Here is a 23312-nt window from a genome sequence, read left to right as displayed (position 1 = left end):
TCATAGCTTTTCAACTGCTAATGTGTATTTAATGATGCTATCATTGATAAAGAATGTCAGACAGTAACATCCTGGTGTTCACCTGGAGGAAATTCACTTTTCTCCCACCCCTCTTCTGTCAACAGCCGACACTGTGGACGCCTGCTCTGCCATAAGTGCTCAACAAAGGAGATTCCTATCATAAAATTTGATCTGAACAAGCCAGTTCGAGTTTGCAACATCTGCTTTGATGTCCTGACTCTGGGAGGAGTCTCCTAGTAAGCTGTGGAAGTAAAGGGATTCCCAGTCAGTGCTCCTGACAGCAGCTCTGCTTACAAGCCCTCTGGATAGGGAAGAGGAGGCTTACACATGTCTTCTGCAATAGACTGAACTAATTAAGGACCCTGTTATGATATACTCTGGTATAAATGATTTTGTATGACTGTAAATGTATCAGGCTGCGATAGACTTCACTAGGAATCAGAGTGGATTGTTGGAACCAAGTGACAAAAGAATTGAGACCCTCTTCTAGTTGCAGTGGGGTATGGAAGCTGAAATTTGTACTGATTGAATCTGCATAAAACAGGTCTGTCCTCAACATGGTGCTTTGCACTGAGCAACTCTATTAAGTCCTGTGGCTTTCAGGCTGCTTAGTAGAGATATGGTATTAAGTTTCAGGGTAACCAGGTATCTTTCTTTGCTTTGTCTTAAAGATAAATGTTCCCCTTCTCTAGAGAAGACTTTTTGTGAAGCTAAACTGAGCTGTTGCAACCACTGTTCAAGAAACTCTTCAGACCTGAGGGTAGTTCTAAGTATAGCTCAAGAATTGTGGCCTTACAACAGAAAGCTTTACAACATCTGATGCAAAGCAGTCAGAATTGCAGATCCACATCTTGATACCTCCTCAGCAAATGACTCGTTAGCTTTAGCATGTTCAAGAGAAGTGCAAGATTGTTCTAGGAAAATGCTCTTGCTCATACCTGCTGCAACTGTCAGTCTTCATTGCACTTTCATATTTATGTTGCTGGTCCTTGCAGTCCATGGCACTTGTACAAATGACCATGAGTTTGCTGAAAGGCTGAGCATGTGCTAAAGGAGAAACACTAAAAGTGGTGGAGTCTAACTCCCAGTACAGCAATAAATGCTGAAGTGCATTAGGAGTCCCAGGAGGGAGAGAAACACTGAAACACTTTCTGGGGCTTGAGGGGCCTGGTAGCTGCTGTGGGAGAGTCAGAAACCCTGCCAAGTGAGGAATGTGCTGCACCTCTAGACACTAAACCTGGGCCCATTTCAGCAGGATTGCTGGGGAGTGGGAGTGTACATGGAGGCTTCCTGTTAGGAGTAAGCTGCAGTGTTTTAATCTGGGCTGTTGTACTCTCTTCAACATGCTGAATCTGTGGAAAGCCACCACCACGTTGTCTGGGTAAGCAGGAAGGTACTTGACTGGCAGACCAGCTTGTGATTTGGTGGGCAAAGGCTTCAGTTAGAAAAATGGGTACTTAAGCTAAACTACATGCCATGTTAGGGCTGTTTTTATTTCAAGAGATAAAGCTGGTATAGACTCAATTCAGCATTCCTCATCTTTACTCCATGAATTGGTGTGCATTTTTTAATGACTGTTATCTCCAGTGGACTGTATGGACAGGTGATGATGTGTTGCCCTGTTTGGAGCAGTGACTTGTTGGTCTTGAAGAGTGAGATGAGATGAGATGATGAACCAGGCTGCTCCTGTTACAGGAAACTTTCTCAGTTTTTCTCAAGCTTGTACAAGGAGAGGACAGGAGAGGGTGCAATTGCTGACATTTGTATGATTAATTTCACATCAAGTCTCACTTGATCTGCACTTTTATCTTCCAAAATGCCTATGTTGTAACTGGAATCACCCCTGTACCACTAGGGAAGAACAATGGATGAAACACAAACTTGCCTCACTGTTTGATGTGTGCTGCTGACATGTTGCAACAGAATGCTCTGGGTAACACAGCTGGTCTCTAACACAGTTCCTAATGCAAATGGGGCACCTCTGGCACAATGCTGTAGGTGAGTGAGGGAAAATAGTGCTGTCAGTTGATGTTAGCTGCAGTAATTGTTGGTGTCAGATAACTTCAATCTACAGTTTGGGGGTTTTTGAGTGAAAGAGATGATGGAAAACATTGTATGTCTGGTATTTCAGGATGTCTGGTTGCAGATCTCTAGCAGTGAAAGAATGATGGGAAGTGCATTTGGTGAAAGAAGTCTTGACTGTAATCCCATGGTCACATGTTGTTTTCCTTCTTGGTTTGGAGCTGAAGTGCTGTGGAGGGGTAAGGGTGTGCTCAGAATGCTCAAAGTGCAGAGGAGGGGTTTTCCTGTGGGCTTCAGCCTGGTGGGGAAACTGCACATCTGTAATTGCCAAAGCACTTAAACATCACTGTTTCAGTGGCTTCTCTGATGTAAGGGCAAGGGAACAGGAAAGCAGTGACAGAAAATGTGGATCTGGTGAAAATTCAGATTACCTGAATGGCAAGTTAAGGCTGGGTAGTTGCTTTCTGAAAAACAGGATACTGATTATAATTGTAAAACTGTGGGAAAGATCTGGGAAAACCACCTGTAGTGCTCCTGGTTTGCTGTTTACAGCCAGTACTGTCCCAGCTTACTTACTGAAGTCTGAAAAGAAAGTAGATTATTGTTAAATATACAGCCTGAGGTGTTTGTTTAATTTAAAGCAACTAAATTCAGCAAATTTGATCCTTTTGAAGTGCCTTTGAGATAGTTTCCTTCCAGCCAACTCTAAATAGCTTTCTGCCAGAGCTAAAGAGGGAAAGCTCACACCTTGAACCAAAACCCACCTTAGTTCTTTTCTAGTTCAGCTGAGGAGTTGACCCCTCCAGACAACTGCTGGGGCTCAGTCCCTCACACACTCTGCCTAGTGTTGGTCTGAGCTCTCAGACCACTGAGGTTTTTTGGGAGTTTTGCAGGCAATGCTCCACTACAGGGTACAAATGTGAATGAGGCACTTGGTAATGTAGTGGTGGTCAACACATTTCTAACTCTAAACTGCTCTTCCCTTTTTGTAGCATAATAGAGTTGTTACCAAACCCCCCACCCCTCTTAGCCCTGCTTTTAGTGGTAAATATTAACTCAAGTCTGCCAAGCATTGAACAAAGGGTTAGATGGAAACTCAGTTTGTGTCCCTGGAGTGCTGCTGTCACACGAAGCTCACCAGGGGTGCATGGGAGGTCGGGTGGTTCCTGCTGTAGCTTTTTGTTCTGAGACTGGATTCCTTTTGCCTGCAGTCACCCAGCACTCTTACACAAGCAAACACCATGGTGCAGCACTCTTACACAAGCACAAAGCGTGGTCTGGCTGGAATTTCTGTCTGTGAAGGTGCAGTCGCTGTTTCACACCACTGAGTGGAGTGAGAACGCTGCTGTTGGAGGCACTGACAGAGCAGAGGGAGTTGCTGGCTAAAAGCTGACAGATGCCTTAATGACTTCCCGTGCTGGAGATAACAGCTCATCCAACTGCTCCTGTAGTGCTTAGAAACTAACATGTAACAGTATGGGAGGCCAAGGCTGGATGGTTTTGTAGATCAAATGTTAATAGCAAGTCCTCTTTTTTCTGTAACCAGCAGAGGTGGTCACTGCAGCAAACTCATCTCTAGAAAAATCAAAGCTTGTATGAGTGACAGAAATAACTGAACCTTCTAATACCCTCTGTGAAATAGAAAAGGAAGTCTTAGAACAATGGCATTTTATCTGCAATGTTTGTCTGGAGTAGTTGTAAAAATGTATTTTTCCAATATGCATTACTTCGTTGTGTAATGATTCTACTTGTAATAAAATGCAGAACTAGATGATGCATTGTGAGGTGAAACCTTGCTGAGGAAGTGTCTGCTCCTGTAGAGACAGCTGCCCCTCTGCAACTTATCCTGACCAACCACGAAGGAAACCAGGGATCCAACACCCAGCTGGGCACAACAGCTTTATTCTTTGTTCTGAGATTAGTCCAGGTATTCACTGTCATGTTGTGGAACTGCTCCAACTGTTCTTTTGGCTGTCAAGGTCTGCTGTTCTGCTTTGTACCATGTAGTCATCTCGAATGCCTTATACTAGACTTACCTATAATCAGTTTTGTGAAACCAACCCGAGCTCCTGGGGCCAGAGCTGCTCCGGGGAGTTCACAGCCCAGGCTCCCAGCCCTGGGGGCACTCAGAGCTGTGCTGGAGGCAGCTCAGCCCCCGGAGAGCACAGAGCTGCTGCAGCCTCACTGCAGGACAAGGAAAACTCCAGTGCAATAGCAAACCCAGCCAAGGCTTCTGGGTGAGATTGTGATGCATTATTAGTCTTTTATTAATAAAACTTACTGAAGTACAGATGAATGGTGAGCTTTATTAGAGCACTGTCTGTGGTGACCTGAGCCCTCTGTAGCTGTCACTGTTCCCTTTCCCACCATGGGAGAATCCAGCTGAGCTGCTCAGTGGAGATGCCTGGAGCACTTCAGGTCACTGAGGGTGTCTCCCTGTTTGCTTTAATGGATGATTTATTCCTGGTGCAAGGCAAACTCTTCCTCCCCACTGTTTCCAAACCCTAAACTCAGGAAAAAGCTATGAACTGGTTTCCAACCAACTTTAAGTTAAACCAACACCTCCCTGCCCTGCCTTTTTGCAGCAGTTTATTTGATTTTTTGTGTAGCTCTTGCAATCAAAACCATCCCCTCAGCACTATTTGCATAGTGAGTGAGTGTTCCAGCAAGATGAAACTTGCTCAGAAGGTCAAGCTGGTCCCACCTTCTCTGGGACTGGTTTGCCCTCACGAACTACTTCTTACAGCATTTAATAGTCTGGAATTTGCTGCAACTTTTAAATAGCTTTAAAAAGCTCTTTTAAAGGTACTTGCCAATCATTTGGAGAAATGGTTTCACTACTTTAAATGCAATTCCTTTTTAAAGTGGTGGTGTCTTTTTAAATGTGGCACAGGCCAAAGTTGTGGAGGCAGTGAAGTGCAGCTTTGCAGCTCTGTGCTGCACCTTTTACACAGCTTGATCTTCAGCTCTGTGTGAAATGGGTTTTCATTTCTCACTCCTCCCCCAGAGATGGCTCAAGCCCAGGGCTGAGGTTTGGTTCTGCCACACATCCTGCTCCCCCTGAGTGCCACGAGCTGGCACAGCAGGGCAGTGCCTGCAGGGGCTTCTCTTCAGGATGAAGACAGGTTAAAAACCCCCAAAAATAAAACCACAGCCCCACTGTTCCAAGCATGTGCATGTTTAAGTTTGTGTGGCTCCATCCCTGGCAGCCACACAAATGCACTTCATCCCTGTAGTATCCTCTGAGTTTTATCAGTGGGAAATGCTGTGATGTGTCCTGCTGCAAGGGAGGGAATGGTGCTTTCTGTAAACTTGCTAATTAACTAACTCATCACTTACATTTTGGGCCTTTCTTCAGAAGTGGTGAAAGCTAAAAATGAGTTTATAAACACTTTCCAGGTGCTGATACATAGGTGGCAGCTGCCTTAAGGAGAAGAACTGACCACAACCTGTGCCACCACTGGACCCTGATCTGCCTGCCTCTCTCAAAGCTCAGCTCCACCAAAACTGATTTTAACAGCAGATTCCACTAAAACCAGAAACTGCCTCCCTGCAGCTTGAGGGTTGTAGTGCAGGTATTGCTTCCTCCCTTTTAGCCCCACCCAGAGAGGGTAATGACCTGCCCTGCATTTCTGGGAGTCACTCACAGTGCTGAATTCTGCCAGCTGTGACACAGTAAATATGGACTTTAAAAGTTCTGGGTCTTGTAAGGTCACATCCAGCTCAGGTTATAGTCTGACAGGCACAGAGCAGATGGGAGGAAGTCTTATACCAGAATGGAAACAGGAGGCAGATTACAGTAGGATGGTTCTGTTGCCACCCAGGCAACAAAAAGAAAGCTATTTAAAACTACTCCTTCCTGATCAGAACAGTTTGAAAGTGGTGAATCACAGACCAGGACAGTGAGGTTAATATCAAAAATTCTCACAGGTGACTTCAATTTCTGGGCTCAGTATCTAAAGCAAACACAGTGGGGAAATGCAGCTCTGGCCTTTGCCTTCTCCAAGAATTTGATAAAGCTTCTGTGTAACTAAACTGTGCAAGTTCCTGATACTGTGGACCTTAATTGCATAAGAAATTCAGGGTTCTCCCTGCTACCTTTAAACTCCTGGGAGTGAGTCAGGTGCCTGGGAAGGAGCATCAGCAGTGCCTGCAGCAGGACCTGTGGCAGTGATGCTGCAGCAGCTCTGTGCTCACCGACCTCACTGTGCACACAAACACCCAGTCCCTGACTGCACCAGGAGCAGCTCTAAAACACAATTCAGGCTGTGCATCTTACAGTTTGTTCCCAGGTGCAGAAATATTTCCCACAGAAATAAAGCAATCATCCTGTTACTTGGTTTTTTAGCCACTGAGCTGGCTGAAGTGTTTCCTCCATCTCCATATATGTTGAAAAGCATCACAAATCCCATGAGATTGTTCCTGCTGTTTTTGCAGGCATGGAGCTGGAGCTGCCCACCCCGGGGCAAGGTTTCAGTGCAGGGTTTCGGTGCAGGGCTCCCCCTGCCCGGCTCAGCCCGTGGGCAGCACGCACTGCTCGGCCAGGGGATGGCAGCCCTCGTACTGCTGCAGCCGAGGGTCATCCAGGTCGCCTCTGTCGCGGTGCTGGGAGGAGCCAGGCTGGCCCCAGGGCGGCCCCGAGCTCCGGACACACACGCAGGGAGTGCCCTGCGAGCCGGGGCGGTGCAGCCTCCGCGGGACCCCGGCCCAGCCTCTGGGCACGCCCCCGCTGCGAACCGAAAAGGAAAATTGTTACAACTCAAACCCAGGGAATGCTTCCAGTCAATAGAGAATCCCTAGGGAAAAACCTGAGATAATCTGAGATCAATAGTGCTAAACTAGAACTAACACTGAGGTAGGCTTTGCTTCCACAGAATTCACACAATGACTGGGCTGAAAAACACCTTAAAGATTGAGTCCAACCCAGCCCCAACATCTCAATTAAATCCTGGCACTGAGTGCCACATCCAGGCTTTGTTCAAACAGCCACCATCCCACAGCCTTCACCTTTTTATTGGCTGTGCTTCAGAAACCTGTCTGGCCCTGCTTTCATCACTGCTGCTGCAGGCTCTGCCCTTCTGGGAGTGACCAGCTCCTGCATCCCCTGCTTCCATTGCCAGAGGAATCAGAGCCTGCTGCAGCACAGCAGAATCCTTTTCTGGAGGTACCTGAATGCTCACAGGTGAGCACACATCTTCACAGAATCACAGGCTTGCGTTGGAGGGACCTTAAAGACCATCCAGCCCACCCCTGCCATGGGCAGGGCCACCTTCCAATAGATCAGGCTCTCCTAGGCCTTCTGTGCCTGACTAAACACTAAGCACAGGGATTTTGAGAACTGGGGCAGAAGAAAAACTACTTCCCCAGCTAATTCATCATGTCTCTTTATGTTTAAATGCCTCTCTGTGGGCCAAGTCCTGCCTGTTCCCCAGCCACTGCAGCTTTTACGCCTCCAGCACAAGTCCCTGCCACATCACACCTGGTCCCAAGGCTGTCCCCAAGCTCAGTGACACACAGGAGCAGATCCCTGGGGCACACAGAGCTGCTGCTGGGCTGACAGGAAGCCCAAGCATTTTGCAGTGTGGTCTGTGACATGATTTCATCTTCAAACAAAACAGTCCCTAAACTGAGAGATAGCTACCAACAGGAGAGAAAGGAAATGATTAATCAAAGCTTAACATCATTTTTATGTGGTTTAAGTGAAAATGTTGTGGTATGAAACTGTCTAAAAAGCACAGGTTAATGCTTGTACTCCTGAGAGGCGGCAGAACCTGTTGGAATCCCAGTCCTGCTGAGATTTCTGCCCTGTTTTGCTGAAAACAGGAGATCAGGTGCACATGTGGCAAATTCTTTGATTCCAGTGTGACAGAAGAGGCTCAGGGGGCTCAGGGGAGACCTTCTCTCTCTCCACAACTCCCTGACAGGAGGGTGGAGCCAGGTGAAGGTCAGGCTGTGCTCCCAGGGACAGGGTAAGAGGAAACAGCCTCAAGCTGTGCCAGGGGAGGTTTAGGTTGGATACTGGGGAGAATTTCTTTATGGCAAGGTTGGTCAGGCCCTGGCACAGCTGCCCAGGGCAGTGGTGGAGGCCCCATCCCTGCAGGGATGTAAAAGCTGTGTGGATGTGGCACCTGGGGGCACAGGTCAGTGCTGGGGAATGGCTGGACTGGGTGCTCTCACAGGGCTCTTCCCACCTGAACAACCCTGGGAATTCAGGCAGGGACAGAGCCCAGGCCTGGCTTATGCCAGCCCTGGCAGCACCACTGCCCACACAACCTGTGCCAGGTCCCAGAGCTCACCTAGCCATGGAGTGAGGTGGCTGCAGGGGCCAGGACACCTTCCCATGCCAGGAGAGGCAGGAACACAGCACAGGGCACCCAAAAAAGCCTCTGCTCCAGAGGGGACAGGCTCACCTCTCTCTGGAGCACCAGAAGCGGGTGCCTTTAGCAGAGCTCCACTCAGAGTTGCAGGGTGGGAACTGCTGCTGCTGCTGATCACTTTCAGCCTGCAGCTTGAGAGCTTCCTCGATGGCAGCCTCCACCTCCCTCAGGGCTGCTGTCGGTGCCCCATTTTCATCGTAGAATCTGCCCACCAGCTTCCCTGGGAGAGGAGATCAATTAGGACCACAGTGTTTCCAGACCACAGACCTGTTTCCAGGCAAGGAAAATGCATTGTTCTGGTGGGGCTTTATTTTTAATTTGCTATGTAAAAGGTGATTTCACCATGGCCCAATTTTAGAACCAAACTAAGCTTACATCCCTTCAAACCCTTGGATCACACAGCAGTTTACCCATATTAATAAACCCATGCAGGACAAGCTTGGGCATTACAGAGCTGAAAACCAAAGCCAGTTTCAGCTGCACAACCCAGAAACCATTCCCCAGAACAATTTCCCTGCACTGCTGCCCCAACATTCTCCTGAGTGATTTCAGGCTGGCTCCATGCTCTGTGCTCAGCAGAGACAATCCAAGCAGGACAGCAGCCAGGTGGGAAAAGGATTAAACCTTCCCTTGGAGGGAAGCAAACTCAGGGCCCTGCACACCCATCCCCGTGCGAGCCCACCCAGCCCCAGACGTACCCACGGGCTCGTAGTTGTCGCTGTAGAAGCTCAGCCAGCTGTGGATGGAGAGCAGCTCCGCGGGTGACAGCCCCGACACGGAGTCCACCAGCCCCGCCGGGCTGAAATCGCCGCTGGCAAACGCTCGGGTGGCATCTCTGCCTGCGGGCAGGGGGAGAGCCCAGCAGGGTGAGAGCCCAGCAGGGTGAGAGACCCAGGCACAGAGTGAATCCCCCAGCCATGGATGAATTCCCTAGCCATGGAGTGAATTAATCCCCAAGTCAAGGAGCGAATCTTCCAGCCAAGGAGTGAAAGAATCCCCTAGCCATGGGGTGAAGTCCCCGACCATTGAGTGAATCCCTCAGCCATGGATGAATTCCTCAGCCATGGAGTGAATCCCCCAGCCATAGAGGGAATTCCTCAGACATGGAATTAACTCCTCAGTCATAGAGTGGATTCCCCAGCAAAGGAGTGAACCCCCCAGCCAAGGAGTGAATCCCTCAGCCACTGATTGAATTCCCCAGCCATAGAGTGAATTCCTCAGCCATGGAGTAAATCCCCCAGCCAAGCAGCAAATCCCTCAGCCAAGGAGCGAATCCCTCAGCCAAAGAGTGAACCCCCGAGCCTTGGACTGAATCCCCTAGCCAGGGAGTGAATTCCCCAGCCTTGGAATACAGCCCAGCCATGGAGAGGCCAAACAGGGGCTGAGCTCTCCCTCCTCCCAGCCCGGGCTGCGCTCCCCGGCCGGCGGTGCCACCGGGTGACACCCGCACCCCCGGGGATGGCCCCCTCCCCAGCCAGGCCACCTCAGCCCCTCACACAGCCGCACACCCAGGCCCTCACACAGCGCTCCCCGCCCCGCCGCAGGTACCTGCGAACCCGCTGTACGCGCCGCCGGGCCCGTAGTGCTTGCGGCCCCGCTCCACATCAAAGACCCGTCCCAGCAGGGCGAGGTAGAGCCCGGGCTCCCCCGGCGCCCCCCGGTATCGGCGCAGCTCGGCGGCGCTGAGCAGGCGGGCGCGGGGCTCGAACCCGCGGCGCAGGAGGCAGGCGGCGGCCAGGCCCAGCAGCGCCGCGGCCGCGCCCCGCCACATCGCGCCGCGACAGCGCAGCGCTCGCGCGACAGTTCCCTCGCCGCACGGCAGCGTGCAGGCCCAACCGCGGCCGGCGGGACGGCCGGGCTCAGGGCGCGCTTTACGGCAGCGTGGCGACGGAGCCATGGAGCGGGGTCGGCTGGGAGGAGATGATTTTACACTGAAATAAACACGAGACCTTTCTCCTTTTTAATTCTACTCATAAGAACACCGCCTTCCACCAGCCCGGGCTGCTCCGAACCCCGGCCAACCCCGCCTCGAACACTCCAGGAACGGGGCGGCCACAGCTGCTCTGGGCCAGCCCTCACCACCCTCTGTGCAATAACGTTGGGCATAAGGACAGTCACAGGATGTGAAAAATGCGTATTTTATGATTGGCTTTTCGCAAATATTAAAATGAATATTATATGTGTTGTGTTAGAAGGTAATGTTGTATTAATTCTCATAAGTAGTGTGGCAGATATAGCTTTAGGTTATAACAAAATGTTAAAATAGAAGGGGTGAATCCCCCAGCCAAGGAGTGAATCCCATAACACCTTCCGGCTGTGGAAGGGGATCTCCGTTACACTACTTCCTTACAAGTTTTCCAAAAGTCCTACTTTATAATAAAAGAAACGCTTGACAATTTCATTGCTTCTTTTTAAAACTACAATAAAACCCAGCGTGGTAAACTTTGACTTGCTGATAACGCTAATAAGTATCAAGAGGAATTACTCGGGCAGGATTTCCTACCCGTGCTAGAATATAGAATATCCTATAGATATAGAATATCCTATGCTATGTAGGATACTTTTTTTCCTAAAGAAAGGACTCACACTGAGATAGCAGCCACAGGACACCTAAATCTTACAGACAAAGGGAATTTATTGCTCCATTATCAGAAATGAACTTCCTGCCTCATAGGGGCAGGATGACGCCCTTAGGCTTATGAGGAGAAGTTGTCGATGTCCAGACAGAATCCTGTGTTTGAACGGAATTTATGCATCATGTATGAGGTGTATGAATATTCAACAGGCTGTTGATTTTAAGGGTTAATCTTTTGTAAACGTGGGTCCTTTTTCGGGCTTGTGCTGCCCACAAAAGGTTACCCGGACTGTCCCTAACTCTTTGTTTCTATTGTCTCAAATTGTCCAAATTATTATTACTCTAATTGTATCACTATTTTTATAACCATTTTATTACTATTAAACTTTTAAAATTTTAAAAACAAGTGATTGCTGTTTTCCACACAGTATCTCTCATTGTCAGTGCCCTGTGGAGATCACCCAGTCTGACCTGGCCAGGGCAGGGTCACCTGGGGCAGGTGACACAGGAGGGTTAGGGTGACTTTGACATTTTTCCAGTGTGAAAAACGCCAATCACTTGTTTTTAAAATTTTAAAAGTTTAATAGTAATAAAATGGTTATAAAAATAGTAATACAATTAGAGTAATAACATTTTGGACAAATTGAATTAGGACAATATGAAACAATAGAAACAAAGAGTTACATCTGGGTACCTTTTTCTGGGCAGCACGAGCCCGAAAAAGGACCCACGTTCCACGTTAACAAAGGATTAACTCTTAAAAACAACAGCCATATGCATCCATGATGCATAAATTCCATTCAAACACAGGATTCTGTCTGGTCAGTGTCAACTTCTTCCTTCTAATCCTAACAGCGCCTTCGAGGCAGGAGGAAGTTCATTTCTCCTGATAAGTGGCAATAAATTCTCTTTCTCTGAAAGATTCAGGTGTCCTGTGGCTGCTATGTCACTGCGAATCCTTTCTTTAAAAAAAAGTACCCTACATAGCACAGTTTCTATTTTAACATTTTTTATAACCTAAAACTATATTTAACCCACTACTTAATAGAATTAATACAGCATTACTTTCTAACACAACACATACAATATTCATTTTAATATTTGCGAAAAGCCAATCATAAAATACATGCATTTTTCACATCCAGAGAGAGACACTCCGTGCCCTCCCTGCACGAGTCTGTCCCAGTGCTCTGCCACGCTCATGTCAAGGGGTTTTTCTCATGTTGAGGTGAAATTTGTCGTGTGGCCTTTACTCTTCATCCTGTCACTGGGCACCACTGAAGCGAGTCTGGCACGGCCCTATTGGCACCCCTTGGAAATACATCTATGAATTAATGAGATCTCCCCACAGAACCGGGCTCAGGTGCCGCTCTCTCCCCGGGATCGCTGTCCCCAGGCCTCGCTGTCCCTCCGGGTCCCCTCACCGGCCCCGTTCCAGTCCCGGGAGCCGCCGGGCCGGCTTTTGCGGCAGCGGCGCTTTGCGGCAGTGTGGCGCTTAGCGGCGGTGTGGCGCGGTGTCGCTTTGCGGCGGTGTGGCGGCCCCGCGCTGACAGGTGCGGCGGGCGGGAAGTTGCTGACTAAGGCGGGCCGGGCCGGGCGGGGACCGGCGGGAGCGGCGGCGGCACCGGCGGCGGCGGCTGCGAGTGGCTCCCGAGCGGCTCATGGGGACGGCGGCGAGCCACAGCAGCGAGGAGGAGGAGGAGGGCGCCGAAGAGGGCATGGAGGGGGCGGCCGGCGCGCCCCAAGCCGGCGCGGCCGCTCCGGCGCTGCCGCCGGCCGAGGTGCTGCTGGAGCAGGCCCGGCTGCGGGAGGCCACGGCGCGGCTGCGGGAGGCGGCCCTGCCCGAGCCGCTGGTGTCGCGGCACCACAGCGCGCTGGTGCGATGGCTGGAGGAGCGGCTGAGCCGCGGCGACGAGGCCGTGAGCCTGGAGCAGTTCTGCGAGGTGCTGGAGAGCGTGTCCCGGCTGACGGCCGGGTCCCGCGGCGAGAGCGAGGAGGTGAGAGCCGCCGGGAGCCGCGGGGATCGGGAGCGGCTCGGGCGGGGAGGAACCTTGGGGACCGTCCCGTTCCAGCCCCTGCCACGGGCAGGGACACCTTCCGACAGAGCGGGTTGAGCCGTCCAGCCCGGCCTTGGGCACTGCCGGGGATGGGGATCCCTCCGGGGATCCGCCTGTCCGGGCAGGGGGGTGGTCGGCACCGGGAAACCTCGGGGTGCTGCTGCGGGTCGGTGTCCCCGGGCCCGGCTCCGTGGCCATCCCCATGAGCCTGGAGACCCCGGACACGCGTCCTGGTACGTGGGGAGGGCCAGGCCAGAGGGTTCTGCTGCTGTTGATGGACAGCCTGTCAGCTTCCAGATATCTCTTTAAAAAAAAACTTATGTCAGTTTTCAGTGATTATGCTCAGCGGCCACTGAAGAATAAAATGGGTTTTTACAGCAATATTTCTGCTGTTGCTGCCGCTGGTGCAGCTGAGAGCACAGGTGTGGTGGGAACACGGGTAGGAAATCCTGCCTGAGTAATTCCTCTTGATACTTACTAGCGTTATCAGCAAGTCAAAGTTTACCACGCTGGATTTTATTGTAGCTTTTTAAAAGCAGCAGTGAAATTGTCAAGCGTTTCTTTTATTATAAAGTAGGACTTTTGGAAAACTTGTAAGGAAGTGGTGTAATAGAGATCCCCTTCCACAGCCGGAAGATGTTATGGTCAGCTTTTAATGGTTGAAGAGAGTAGTTTTCCTTTCTGCTGGGATTCCCAGTTTTCCCCTTCTGTAGGAAATGACATGAAGAATTTAATGTCTAGCACACTTTAGCTTTGCTCTGTAGCAGTCCAAACTGCAGCAGAACACCCTGTTGGGAATTCCACACTCACTTGAGAAAGTGGCTGTGTCTGAATTCCTGAGTGCGAGCAGTTCCTGAGCTCAGCAGTCACTTCCTGCTGGCTTTGTTGTGCTCCCGAGTAGCAGAACAACTGTGTAAACTGTTAAATCACACACACACGCCTCAGATCGGTGCTGACAGGTGAACAAGGCTTCTGGAAACTGGAAGGAGATTCATTTCATGTGCAGATAGGTGTGTTTTCACCAGACTGGTTTAAGTAGCTCGGTGAAATGCTGCCTCCACTTGCAGTCCTTCACAAGAACAGCCAGTAATGAGCACATCTTCATTTGTAACAGCAGCAAGGCTGAAATGGGTCCATTAGGGCTCTTCCTTTGGCACAAACAGCTGGGCTTTGTGGGCTGCAGAAGTATTTTGAGGATTGTCTGTATTTCACGTCCTCCTCTGCATGAGGAATCTATTTGTTTTGGTTTCATTTCCTGCTCCAGGGAGCGGGGAAAAAGTTTGTCACAGGATTCAGCGTGCCACGGATGTGTGGTCACATCTGCCCTGCAAAGCTGAGATGTTGAGAGTTCTGTGGAAAACCTTGATGTCATCATTTCTGGCACTAACCCATCAGCTGTGCTGTTTGAGCTTTCCTTTCACACTCAGGAGTCAGTTTAGGGGTGGCAGCTCGATAGGTTTCACCTTTTAATGTCTCTGGGGTCCTGTCTGGCACAGCCCAGGTTTGATCTTCTCAGTGCAAGGTTTTGAGCACAGCCTTCAAATGTTTTATGAACAATGTTTAAATGCAAAATCTGTTCTCTATATGAATTGAACCTCTGAATCCCTCTTGGTACTGCTTCAGCAGTTGTCATGTCACATACCCAGCTTTGGCTGGCAGCATTAATGCTGCAGTTCTGCTGAGAGCAGAGGGTGAAACGTGAAGTGCTCCCAGGTCACCTTTCAGATACCTTGTGGTGCCATCCAGCTCCTGAGCTGTGAGATGAGGGGCTGATTTTTCCATGTGTCATAATTCCAAGCAACCCTCTCACCCATCATTTCCTATGGAAGATGTTTCTTACATGTTTCATGTGCAGGGTTGAACTTTGTGGAGTTGCTGCATTTCTTTAGGAGCAGGATGAGCTGGGTTGTGTAAGGCTGCTGCTCAATTGTCTCATGTCCAGTCCTGCACACAGCTCAAAAATGCTTTGAGTACAGGTTGACACTCTCTTTTTTACCCCCACTTTTTTCTTCCCCCATTACATAGGACAGCAGTGGAAATTATGTATAGTTTTTGTCAAATACAGAGTTTAAGTTATAGTGAACAGTTAATAATTTTAGAGTTCTAGATTTGGTGCAATCTCCTGAGATCAGAGGAAGAGTTTAAAAATAAGATAACAAAATACTGCATTAAGCTGTGAAGAAAAGCATATATGTAGTAATCCCGCCTTATGTGAGAGTATAAAAAATGTGTTTAAAATAGATGTCAGCAGATTCAGCCTTGTTGCCTTGCGTTTTACTGTCACCAGTAACATCACAAAACTTGTTCAATTTGTAGTTTAGTAATTGTGCAGCTTCACTTCAGGTATGAGAAAAAATGGTGAGAATGGTGTGGTGTGAAACTGTACATTGAATTGTTTTGGCAACTGAGCTATGTCTGTTAGAATGAATTCCCTCTGGCTTGTTGTCCTCAAGCAAAGGTGTTGGGTTTTTGTTCTGGGACTTGCCAGTGCCTGGGCTGGACTGGCCCTGGTGCCTGCTGGATGCTCAGCACCAGCTTTGCTGCTCAAAATAATTGTTTAGAGGTGATCATTATTAGCTTGGGTTCAGCTGTATGTTTAGTAACACTTTAAAGTTTCCAAGCTCAAATGCAGCTCTGTGCCACACAAGTGCCATGAAAGCTTCAGTCAGCTAAAACACTGTGTTTCAATTCTGTTGTCTTGTGAGGACTTTGCTCTCATTTTACTGCTGTAATTATGCCATGGTTAATTGGCAGGTTATTTTGAGCTAATCATTTCAGGCTGCTCCTCTCTAGGATAGCACTGTTAATGGTACATCAGGTCTGATAACCAGGGAGCAGACCAAGGGAGGGAAGCAGGAACTTCCTCCTGAGCAGCAGCAAGCCCTTGACTCAGACTCCTGTGAGATCATCTCTCCTCAGAGACCAGATTTGCTTGGTCTGTGTGGCTCAGCTTGGAATACAAAGTTCAGGGCAGGGAGACTCAAGTCTTGCTTGTAAAAAAATATCTTTTGTAAGTGCATTCCCAATTTATATGAAAAAGGTGCATGTTCCTGAAATACTGGATTTCTCTTTTGGAACAAATTCCATTTTTAGCAGTTAAACATAAATTTGTTTCAAAATTGAATCTAATTGTGAAAATATAACCAGATTTTAATAGTAGTGTGTCACTGAATCATGAGCTGTCTGAAATAGCTAGTTAAAGTAAGTTACATTTATGAGCTTAGTTCTGATTTACAGGCTCAGCTGAATTAAAATACCTTGTACATTTGTTAGTTCAAAGTTGTGAAATGCTGTGTGAGTTACTTTTTGTACATGCTCAACACAACTTTTTATATTAAAATTTTTATTAAGGTCAAAGTTAATAAAGCTGCCAGTGGTTCTCTTCAATAAAAAAAATCCCAACCCTTTTCTAACTCTCCCCTTTGTTTTCAAAAACACTCAGACAAACTATATTAAACTGATCTTTGGTGTAGGAGGACAGTTTGTGGAAGGAAAAATCAAATAAAAAAATATTACTGTTCTTAGGACAATTTCTTAAATAAAGAAACTATGTAACCCCTGGAGGAATGTGAGTGGATGCAGTGAGAGAGGGATGCAGCAGTGATGAGTAATGGAAGGTGTGGCTTTTGGAACCAAACCACCCTTCAGCTGAGGAGCTTTTTGCTAAGCAAATCTTACCTTCCTTCCAGTCCCAGCTACCCCTGGCTGGATCCTGCTGATTCACTGGTGGTTGTGATGGGCTGTCTCCACCTAAGCATGACTTTTATAGCAAGGCAGTGCAAATACCTTCAAACTTGCTAAACACTGCAGATTTCCAGCCAGCCTGCTTCCTGTTACCATCAATCCAATACTTTGGGGAATGGATTCTTTTGATTTTGTTTTACCAGTGTTACAACATTTGTTGCTATGGTTTCCATGAAATATCTTGCTTTAAGGAAATATGCTGAAATAAAGTTTTTTTGGTTACTCTTTAGGCCTTTGCACAATTTGATGCTGAAGGAGATGGCACTGTGGATGTGGAGAATATGCTGGAGGCTCTCAAGAATTCTAGTGGAGCAAATCTTCAGGGAGAGCTGAGCCATGTAATCAGGCAACTGCAAGCTTGTTCACTGGTGCCAGGTATGAGAGCAGAGTGTTGGAACAAAAGGGTTTCCCAAGCCCAGCCCCATAAAAAAGGTGCTGCTTCAATAAATTGCTTTAATAGCATTGCTTGTCTTAATCTTATCAAAACCATTCTCCAGAAGGTTCTTGGTTCTTTAGTGTCGAGCAAGTGGAGTTGTTGTAAATTAAGCATTTCCCAGAATTGCATGCAGAACTTTCTTTCACAAATAACCACTGTTTCCTTCTGTGTGTCACTGGGGAGTGTCTTACCCCTGTTTGGTTCATCTCACAGACAGAAAATTCAGAATTTTGGTGAGTGCCCAGCTAATGCAGCCTTGTACTTGGTAACTGGAGGAATAAACCCTCCATAGAGTCTATTCCAGGGGATGAGTCACATATTTTATTATTATTATTATATTGTTATTCAGCATTTGAAATCCTGATAAAACATGATTCAGGTTTTATGGTTTATAGTTCAGAAAGTGCCAGTTTCCAGAATTTGATTTCTGGGATAAGTGTCAGTTACTGGCTTTCCTTCCAAGCATTTGATGATAAGTGGCTAAAGAGGATTTGCCTTAAAGGATCAGACAAGAAACACTAGAATTTGCTGCAGAGAATTTAGAGGGGTGGAATTACAGACTGCTGTTCTATGCATGTACATGCACTGGGATTCAGGTACCAGTGCTCAGGAGCTGACAATTCTCATCAAGCTTGTGGAAAGCATTAGGAATAATCCACAATTCCAAAGGGAAAAGCTCAGTGTAGCTCAGGGTGAGTGAGCTACAAGTAGAGAACCAAGTAGCAACTGCTTTACTTAGATTTTGAAGGTAAGGGTTTGGGACAGCAAAATAAACGTGAGATTCAAGTCACTGGCAAAAATATTTCCCTGCACTTTTCCCTGCTGTGGAGTTGAGCTACATCCTCTGATAGTTTTCCATCCCTCTCACATTGTGGTGCCTGAGGAAATGCTGTCTCTCTCTAGGGTTCATTGATATATTTTCTGAGTCCAAAGAGCGCCTGGGCCTTCACGCCTCGATGATCCTGAGGTTCCTGCACAGGAACCGCATCTCCAGCACTGCCATCCCCTACCCTGTGCTGGAGTACTTCAACAACATCTGCACCATGCGCTCCTCCGTGCTCAAGGACTCCCTGGATCGGCTGCTCCTCAAGGAGAGAGGTGTGCAGTGCTTCCCTTCTTTTGCAGGGTGGGAGAAACAGGCTACAGATAAAATGAAAAGCTTTCTTGACTGTTATGAAGTTGATCTGCGTGCTTCTGTGGATTTTTGTTGGCTTCTTGAAGCACATAAATTATTTTCTGAATTATTCAGCAGTCTGAGTAACACTCTGGAATGTTCTTATCTTTCTCCTGGCCTGTTTCAGAATCGATGGTTACTCATTTGTGATATTCTGTATTCAGTCAAATATCTTTACTAGTTGCTAGAAACTTAGTTTCCATGTGAAGGTGGATGTTTTATGAAGTTGACTGTTCAGTACTAAAAGATACTTTATCATTTTGGGCTGGAGGTGATTAATCTTCTACTGTATCTCTGATGGGACTGGCCTGGTCCCTACAGGGAGGGCTCCTTTTCTTTACAGCTTGACTAGATATTTTCAGATTTCTGCACTTGTATTGAAATAGATTAAGTTACATGGGAAAGAGAGTGCTTTGTCCTTTCCCTCAAATACATGAATTGAAGTTTTCTCCATTGTAATTTATTTTGCCTTTCATCTGTTTGTATTTGGGTACAAAAATAATAAAGCAGTGTTGAGGCCAGTAATAAAAGGGGTAGATAAAGGCTATTGAACTCCAGGGAATGGAGTTGTTTTCATACAGAGAGTGTTAGATGGAGATTATTGCAATTTCTGAAATGAAACTTTGCTGTCTTCTGGTTCCTGTCAGAAACATTCCTTCAGGGGCTGTGTTCTCTGCCAAGTTCATTTGTGTGAGATGGTTCTTACAAAGGTATAACAACACTCAAAACAGGCCAGAGAAAATTATTCTGAGTGGATTTTTTGCAGAATACCCCAGTGATCTGAATGGTAACCAGGAGTCAGACAAGCTGAAGTCTGTCACAAAGTGCTACACGCACATCGAGACCTCCTCCAATTCCGCCGATATCGACAAGATGACGAACGGAGAAACCTCGTCCTTCTGGCAGTCAGATGGGAGTGCCCGCTCCCACTGGATCCGGTGAGCCCAGGGCTGGGGGAGATCAGGGCTGGGGGGGATCATGGGTGGGCCAGATCAAGGCGTGGGGAGCTCAGGGCTGGGGGGAGCTCAGGGCTGGGGGAGCTCAGGGCTGGGGGGAGCTCAGGGCTGGGGGAGCTCAGGGCTGGGCCAGATCAGGGCTGGGGGAGCTCAGGGCTGGGGGGAGCTCAGGGCTGGGGGAGCTCAGGGCTGGGCCAGATCAGGGCTGGGGGAGCTCAGGGCTGGGAGGGCCCAGGGCATGGGGGAGCTCAGGGCATGGGGGAGCTCAGGGCTGGGGGGAGCTCAGGGCTGGGGGGAGCTCAGGGCTGAGGGAGGTCAGGGCTGGGGGGGATCAGGGCATGGGCAGCTCAGGGCTGGGGGATCAGGGCTGGGGGAGCCCAGGGCATGGGGGAGCCCAGGGCATGGGGGAGCTCAGGGCTGGGGGGGATCAGGGCTGGGGGGGATCAGGGCTGGGGGGGATCAGGGCTGGGGGGGCCCAGGGCTGGGGGGGATCAGGGCTGGGGAGGATCAGGGCTGGGGGAGCTCAGGGCCTTGGGCTCACAGCCAGGGGGATGGGCTGCATTGGTCCTGCCTCAATGCCAGGCTGCTCCATGGCTCCCCTCCTGAGCTGGGCAGGAGAGAGAAAATGTAACAAAAAGCTCTTGGCTCAAGGGCAGGGAGAGCTCTCTCACCAGCTACCATCGCAGACTTGATTCAGGGAATTTAGTTCTGTTTATTAAATCAGGGTGGGGTTAGGAGAAACAAAAGCAAATTTTCTTTCCAGGCTTAGAGAAAAAGGGAAGAGAAGTTATCTCCTCCCCTCCAGAGGCACAGGGGGATGGGGACTGTGGGCTGCACTCAGTTCATCACATGCTGGCTCTGCCAGGGCAGGACTCCTCACATGCTTCCCTGCACCAGTGTGGGCTCCCTTCCATGGGAGACACTTCCCCTCAAAGTGCTCCAGTCTGGCTCCTTACAAAATCACAGAATATTGAGCTGGAAGGGATCCCCAAGGATTGTCAAGTCCAGACCTTATGTGATTGGCCCCTGTGGGGATCAGTCCTTCAGCAAGAGGCTGCTGCAGCATGGATCCCCCATGGGATCACAAATCCTGCTCTCCCCATGGGGACAAAGGTCCAGCCTCCAGCAATTTCTCACACCCTGTAGCTCCCCACTGCTAAAACCTTGTCACATAAACCCAATACAGGTGTAATTGAAAACAGCTGGGTTAAAAGCAGAAGACAGTACTCTCTGCATAAAATTTAAAATTTGGCTGCCAAATAAAAGGCCACCTGTAAAATGCCTGTATCTGCTGTGGTGACACACAGTCTTGTTGTATAGTGAACCTTTCCAAGCTCTAATACAGATGCAGTGTTTGCTGCTTGAATAGAAACATTCTGCCACTGTCCAGGAAGTTCCATGAAACAAAAATGCTCAATGAAACAGAAATGTTTAGTGGGTTTTTTCAGTGTTAGATCTTAGAATATGTGCTTCAAAGGAAAAAAACCCTCATTTTAGTCATTATTAACATTGCATTTTTATTCTTGAGGAATGAATTCTCAGCTGAAAATATAAATAGAAAATTCTACAGTCTCTCAGAGGCAACTGTTCTCTAAATCAGTTTTTTTTAACTCGTTCACCATGGTATGGTTAAGAACACCTGTGAAGCATTGGGTAAATTTCAGAGGATTTATTTGTGTTTGTAGAGGAGGAAAATGAGAGAATAATAGTATAATATCTAATATATATACACATGTGTAATACTATGATAAATAATAATAAAAGCACAGTGTTTGACTTACTTTCTCTTTTCAAGAACCATTTTCTCTGTTTTGCTTTGCAGTTTAAAGATGAAACCAGATGTGGTTTTGAGACACCTGTCCATTGCAGTGGCAGCTAATGACCAGAGTTACATGCCACAGCAGGTCACAGTGGCAGTGGGGAGGAATGCCAGCAGTCTCCAGGAGGTCCGAGATGTTCACATTCCAAGCAATATCACTGGCTACGTAACTCTGTTGGAAAACGCTAACATTAGTCAGATGTGTGAGTCAATAAAGATACCATTGGGATTCTGCTTTGGTGCTTTTTGCAAGGTGAAAGGTTGGGTAGATCATGGAGAGATGTGTTGAAGTGGCATTCATCAGGGGTGACACTTTGGGCCTTGTGCTTGGGTCAGAGAATTGATTAATTCTGGTTTAATTTCTAGCCTGTAAGAGAGTTTTCCAGGCCTTGTGGTCTTTATAGTGTGGGCTAAGGGTTGAAGAGAGAAAAATTACTGAAGATGCAATTTTAGCCTTTCATTGCAAAGACATGGGGCAGTTTCAAAATATCCTTGCTTGCAGAGTGAAAGCATATGTTGGTTTATAGTATCTAGCAAAAAAATCTGCTTTTTTTTTCAGTACTGAAATTCTGAAGTTGGTCCAATGTAAGGCAGGTTTTATGCTTTTAAATAGTGTTATTTTTGATTCTGGTAGCTCTGTGGGTGCTATATTGGAATCAATCAAGAAAAACTGCTTTTTCCTAAGATGGTTTCTGCAGCTTCAGAAATTTTGTCCCTTCAGTTCCAAAAGATGCTTTTCCCTGAGAGGAGCTTTCACTGCCACAGAAGTGGGCAGCAAGGATGTTGTTCCTCAGAAGTAATGAGGACAATGCCATCTGTGCAAAATGGTCAAGAACTTGTGTGAAAATTTTTATGTAACTTTAAACTTTGCTGCTTTTCCCTGTTATCTCCACAACCACTTGCCTCCAAGACACTTCCTATGTATTTAGGTGGGAAGGTACAGGTGAAATAATCTATTTTCCACTTTGAGGATATTTTATTACATTTTTTCCTAGTTTCTAGCCATAGAATCTGTAATGGATGCAGAGGCTGTTGATGGAAAGGGTGAATTTTGCAGATCAGAGGGTGTGTGCTTGTCCATATCAAGCAATGCTGTTCCATTACTCTTCCAACAGCTCCCGCGCTAATTCAATATTTAAAATATCTATTCTTCTAACTCTAATCTAGCAGAAGAAATGGGAAAAAAATTCTGATTTGTTTTTTTGACAGATGTACAGATAAACATCAAGCGTTGCCTTAGTGATGGCTGTGACACGCGGATCCACGGGCTGCGGGCCGTGGGCTACCAGCGCGTGAGGAAGGTGGGCGTGTCCGTGTGCGACGCCTCGGCCATCTGGTACTGGTCCCTGCTGACCTCTCTGGTGACAGCTTCCATGGAAACCAACCCAGCATTTGTTCACACCATTCTACAGAATACCCAGTGAGTACCAAACTTACATGGGGTGTGATTTGAGCTACTTCGTAGTTTTAAAATTAAATATACTTGCGGCTTTAGGAAGCGATCTGTTGTAGGTGGCTGGTTTCTACTCCCTTCATTCAGGTGTTTAAACAGCTTTTTCTGTCTCATTGTTCAGATTTCTGATGTTTTTCTTCTGTACATTTCCATGTATTAGAACAAGTGTTGGCTGTTTCAATTCAACAATTCTCTTGGCTGTTTCATCTAATCTAGTTGTTAAACCACGAATGGATTTTAGCTACTTCTTCATTTTTTTAGAAAAATACTTGTGGCTTTAGGAAGTAATCTGTTGTATGTGACTGGTTTCTACTCCATTCAGGTGTTTAAACAGCTTTTTCTGTCTCATTGTTCAGATTTTTGATGTTTTTCTTCTGTACATTTCCATGTACTAGAACAAGTATAATTCTCCTGGCTGTTTCATCTAATCTAGTCATTAAACCACGAATGGATTTTAGCTACTTCTTCATTTTTTTAGAAAAATAGTTCTGGCTTTAGGAAGCAATGTGTTGTATGTGACTGGTTTCTACTCCATTCAGGTGTTTAAACAGTTTTTTCTCTCTCATTGTTCATATTTTTGATGCTTTTCTTCTGTACATTTCCATGTACTAGAAGAAGTGTTGGCTGTTTCAGTTCAACAATTCTCTTGGCTGTTTCATCTAATCTAGTTGTTACACC

General features: G+C 47.5%; 3 protein-coding genes across 5 annotated transcripts in view; 2 read left to right on the top strand and 1 right to left on the bottom strand.

The window, feature by feature from the left end:
• ANKFY1 (ankyrin repeat and FYVE domain containing 1) overlaps positions 1 to 3814 on the top strand; it is a 32095-nt gene extending 28281 nt beyond the window's left edge. For both annotated transcript variants that reach the window (XM_005494180.4, XM_014272136.3), the window contains exon 25: positions 126 to 3814. In XM_005494180.4, coding sequence (XP_005494237.2) covers positions 126 to 258 — 133 coding nt within the window. In that variant the 3' untranslated portion in view covers positions 259 to 3814. The remainder of the gene's footprint in view (positions 1 to 125) is intronic.
• CYB5D2 (cytochrome b5 domain containing 2) lies at positions 2119 to 10332 on the bottom strand. Its single transcript, XM_074557044.1, has 4 exons — positions 9969 to 10332; positions 9119 to 9259; positions 8454 to 8640; positions 2119 to 6772 (listed from the first exon to the last, which is right to left on the bottom strand). The coding sequence occupies exons 1-4, from the start codon at positions 10315 to 10317 to the stop codon at positions 6556 to 6558; spliced, it is 894 nt and encodes a 297-aa protein (XP_074413145.1). The 5' UTR covers positions 10318 to 10332; the 3' UTR covers positions 2119 to 6555.
• Positions 10333 to 12516: 2184 nt separating this feature from the next.
• Positions 12517 to 23312, top strand: part of ZZEF1 (zinc finger ZZ-type and EF-hand domain containing 1) — a 60155-nt gene continuing 49359 nt past the window's right edge. For both annotated transcript variants that reach the window (XM_074557336.1, XM_074557335.1), the window contains exons 1-6: positions 12517 to 12992; positions 17027 to 17171; positions 18136 to 18330; positions 19173 to 19344; positions 21185 to 21384; positions 22391 to 22601. In XM_074557336.1, coding sequence (XP_074413437.1) covers positions 12657 to 12992; positions 17027 to 17171; positions 18136 to 18330; positions 19173 to 19344; positions 21185 to 21384; positions 22391 to 22601 — 1259 coding nt within the window. In that variant the 5' untranslated portion in view covers positions 12517 to 12656. The remainder of the gene's footprint in view (positions 12993 to 17026; positions 17172 to 18135; positions 18331 to 19172; positions 19345 to 21184; positions 21385 to 22390; positions 22602 to 23312) is intronic.

This window comes from Zonotrichia albicollis, chromosome 22 (genome assembly GCF_047830755.1).
Source record: "Zonotrichia albicollis isolate bZonAlb1 chromosome 22, bZonAlb1.hap1, whole genome shotgun sequence".
Classification (NCBI taxonomy): Eukaryota; Metazoa; Chordata; class Aves; order Passeriformes; family Passerellidae; genus Zonotrichia; species Zonotrichia albicollis.
The sequence above is the reverse complement of the archived record's forward strand: the minus strand, read 5'-3'. Positions and strand labels throughout refer to the sequence as shown.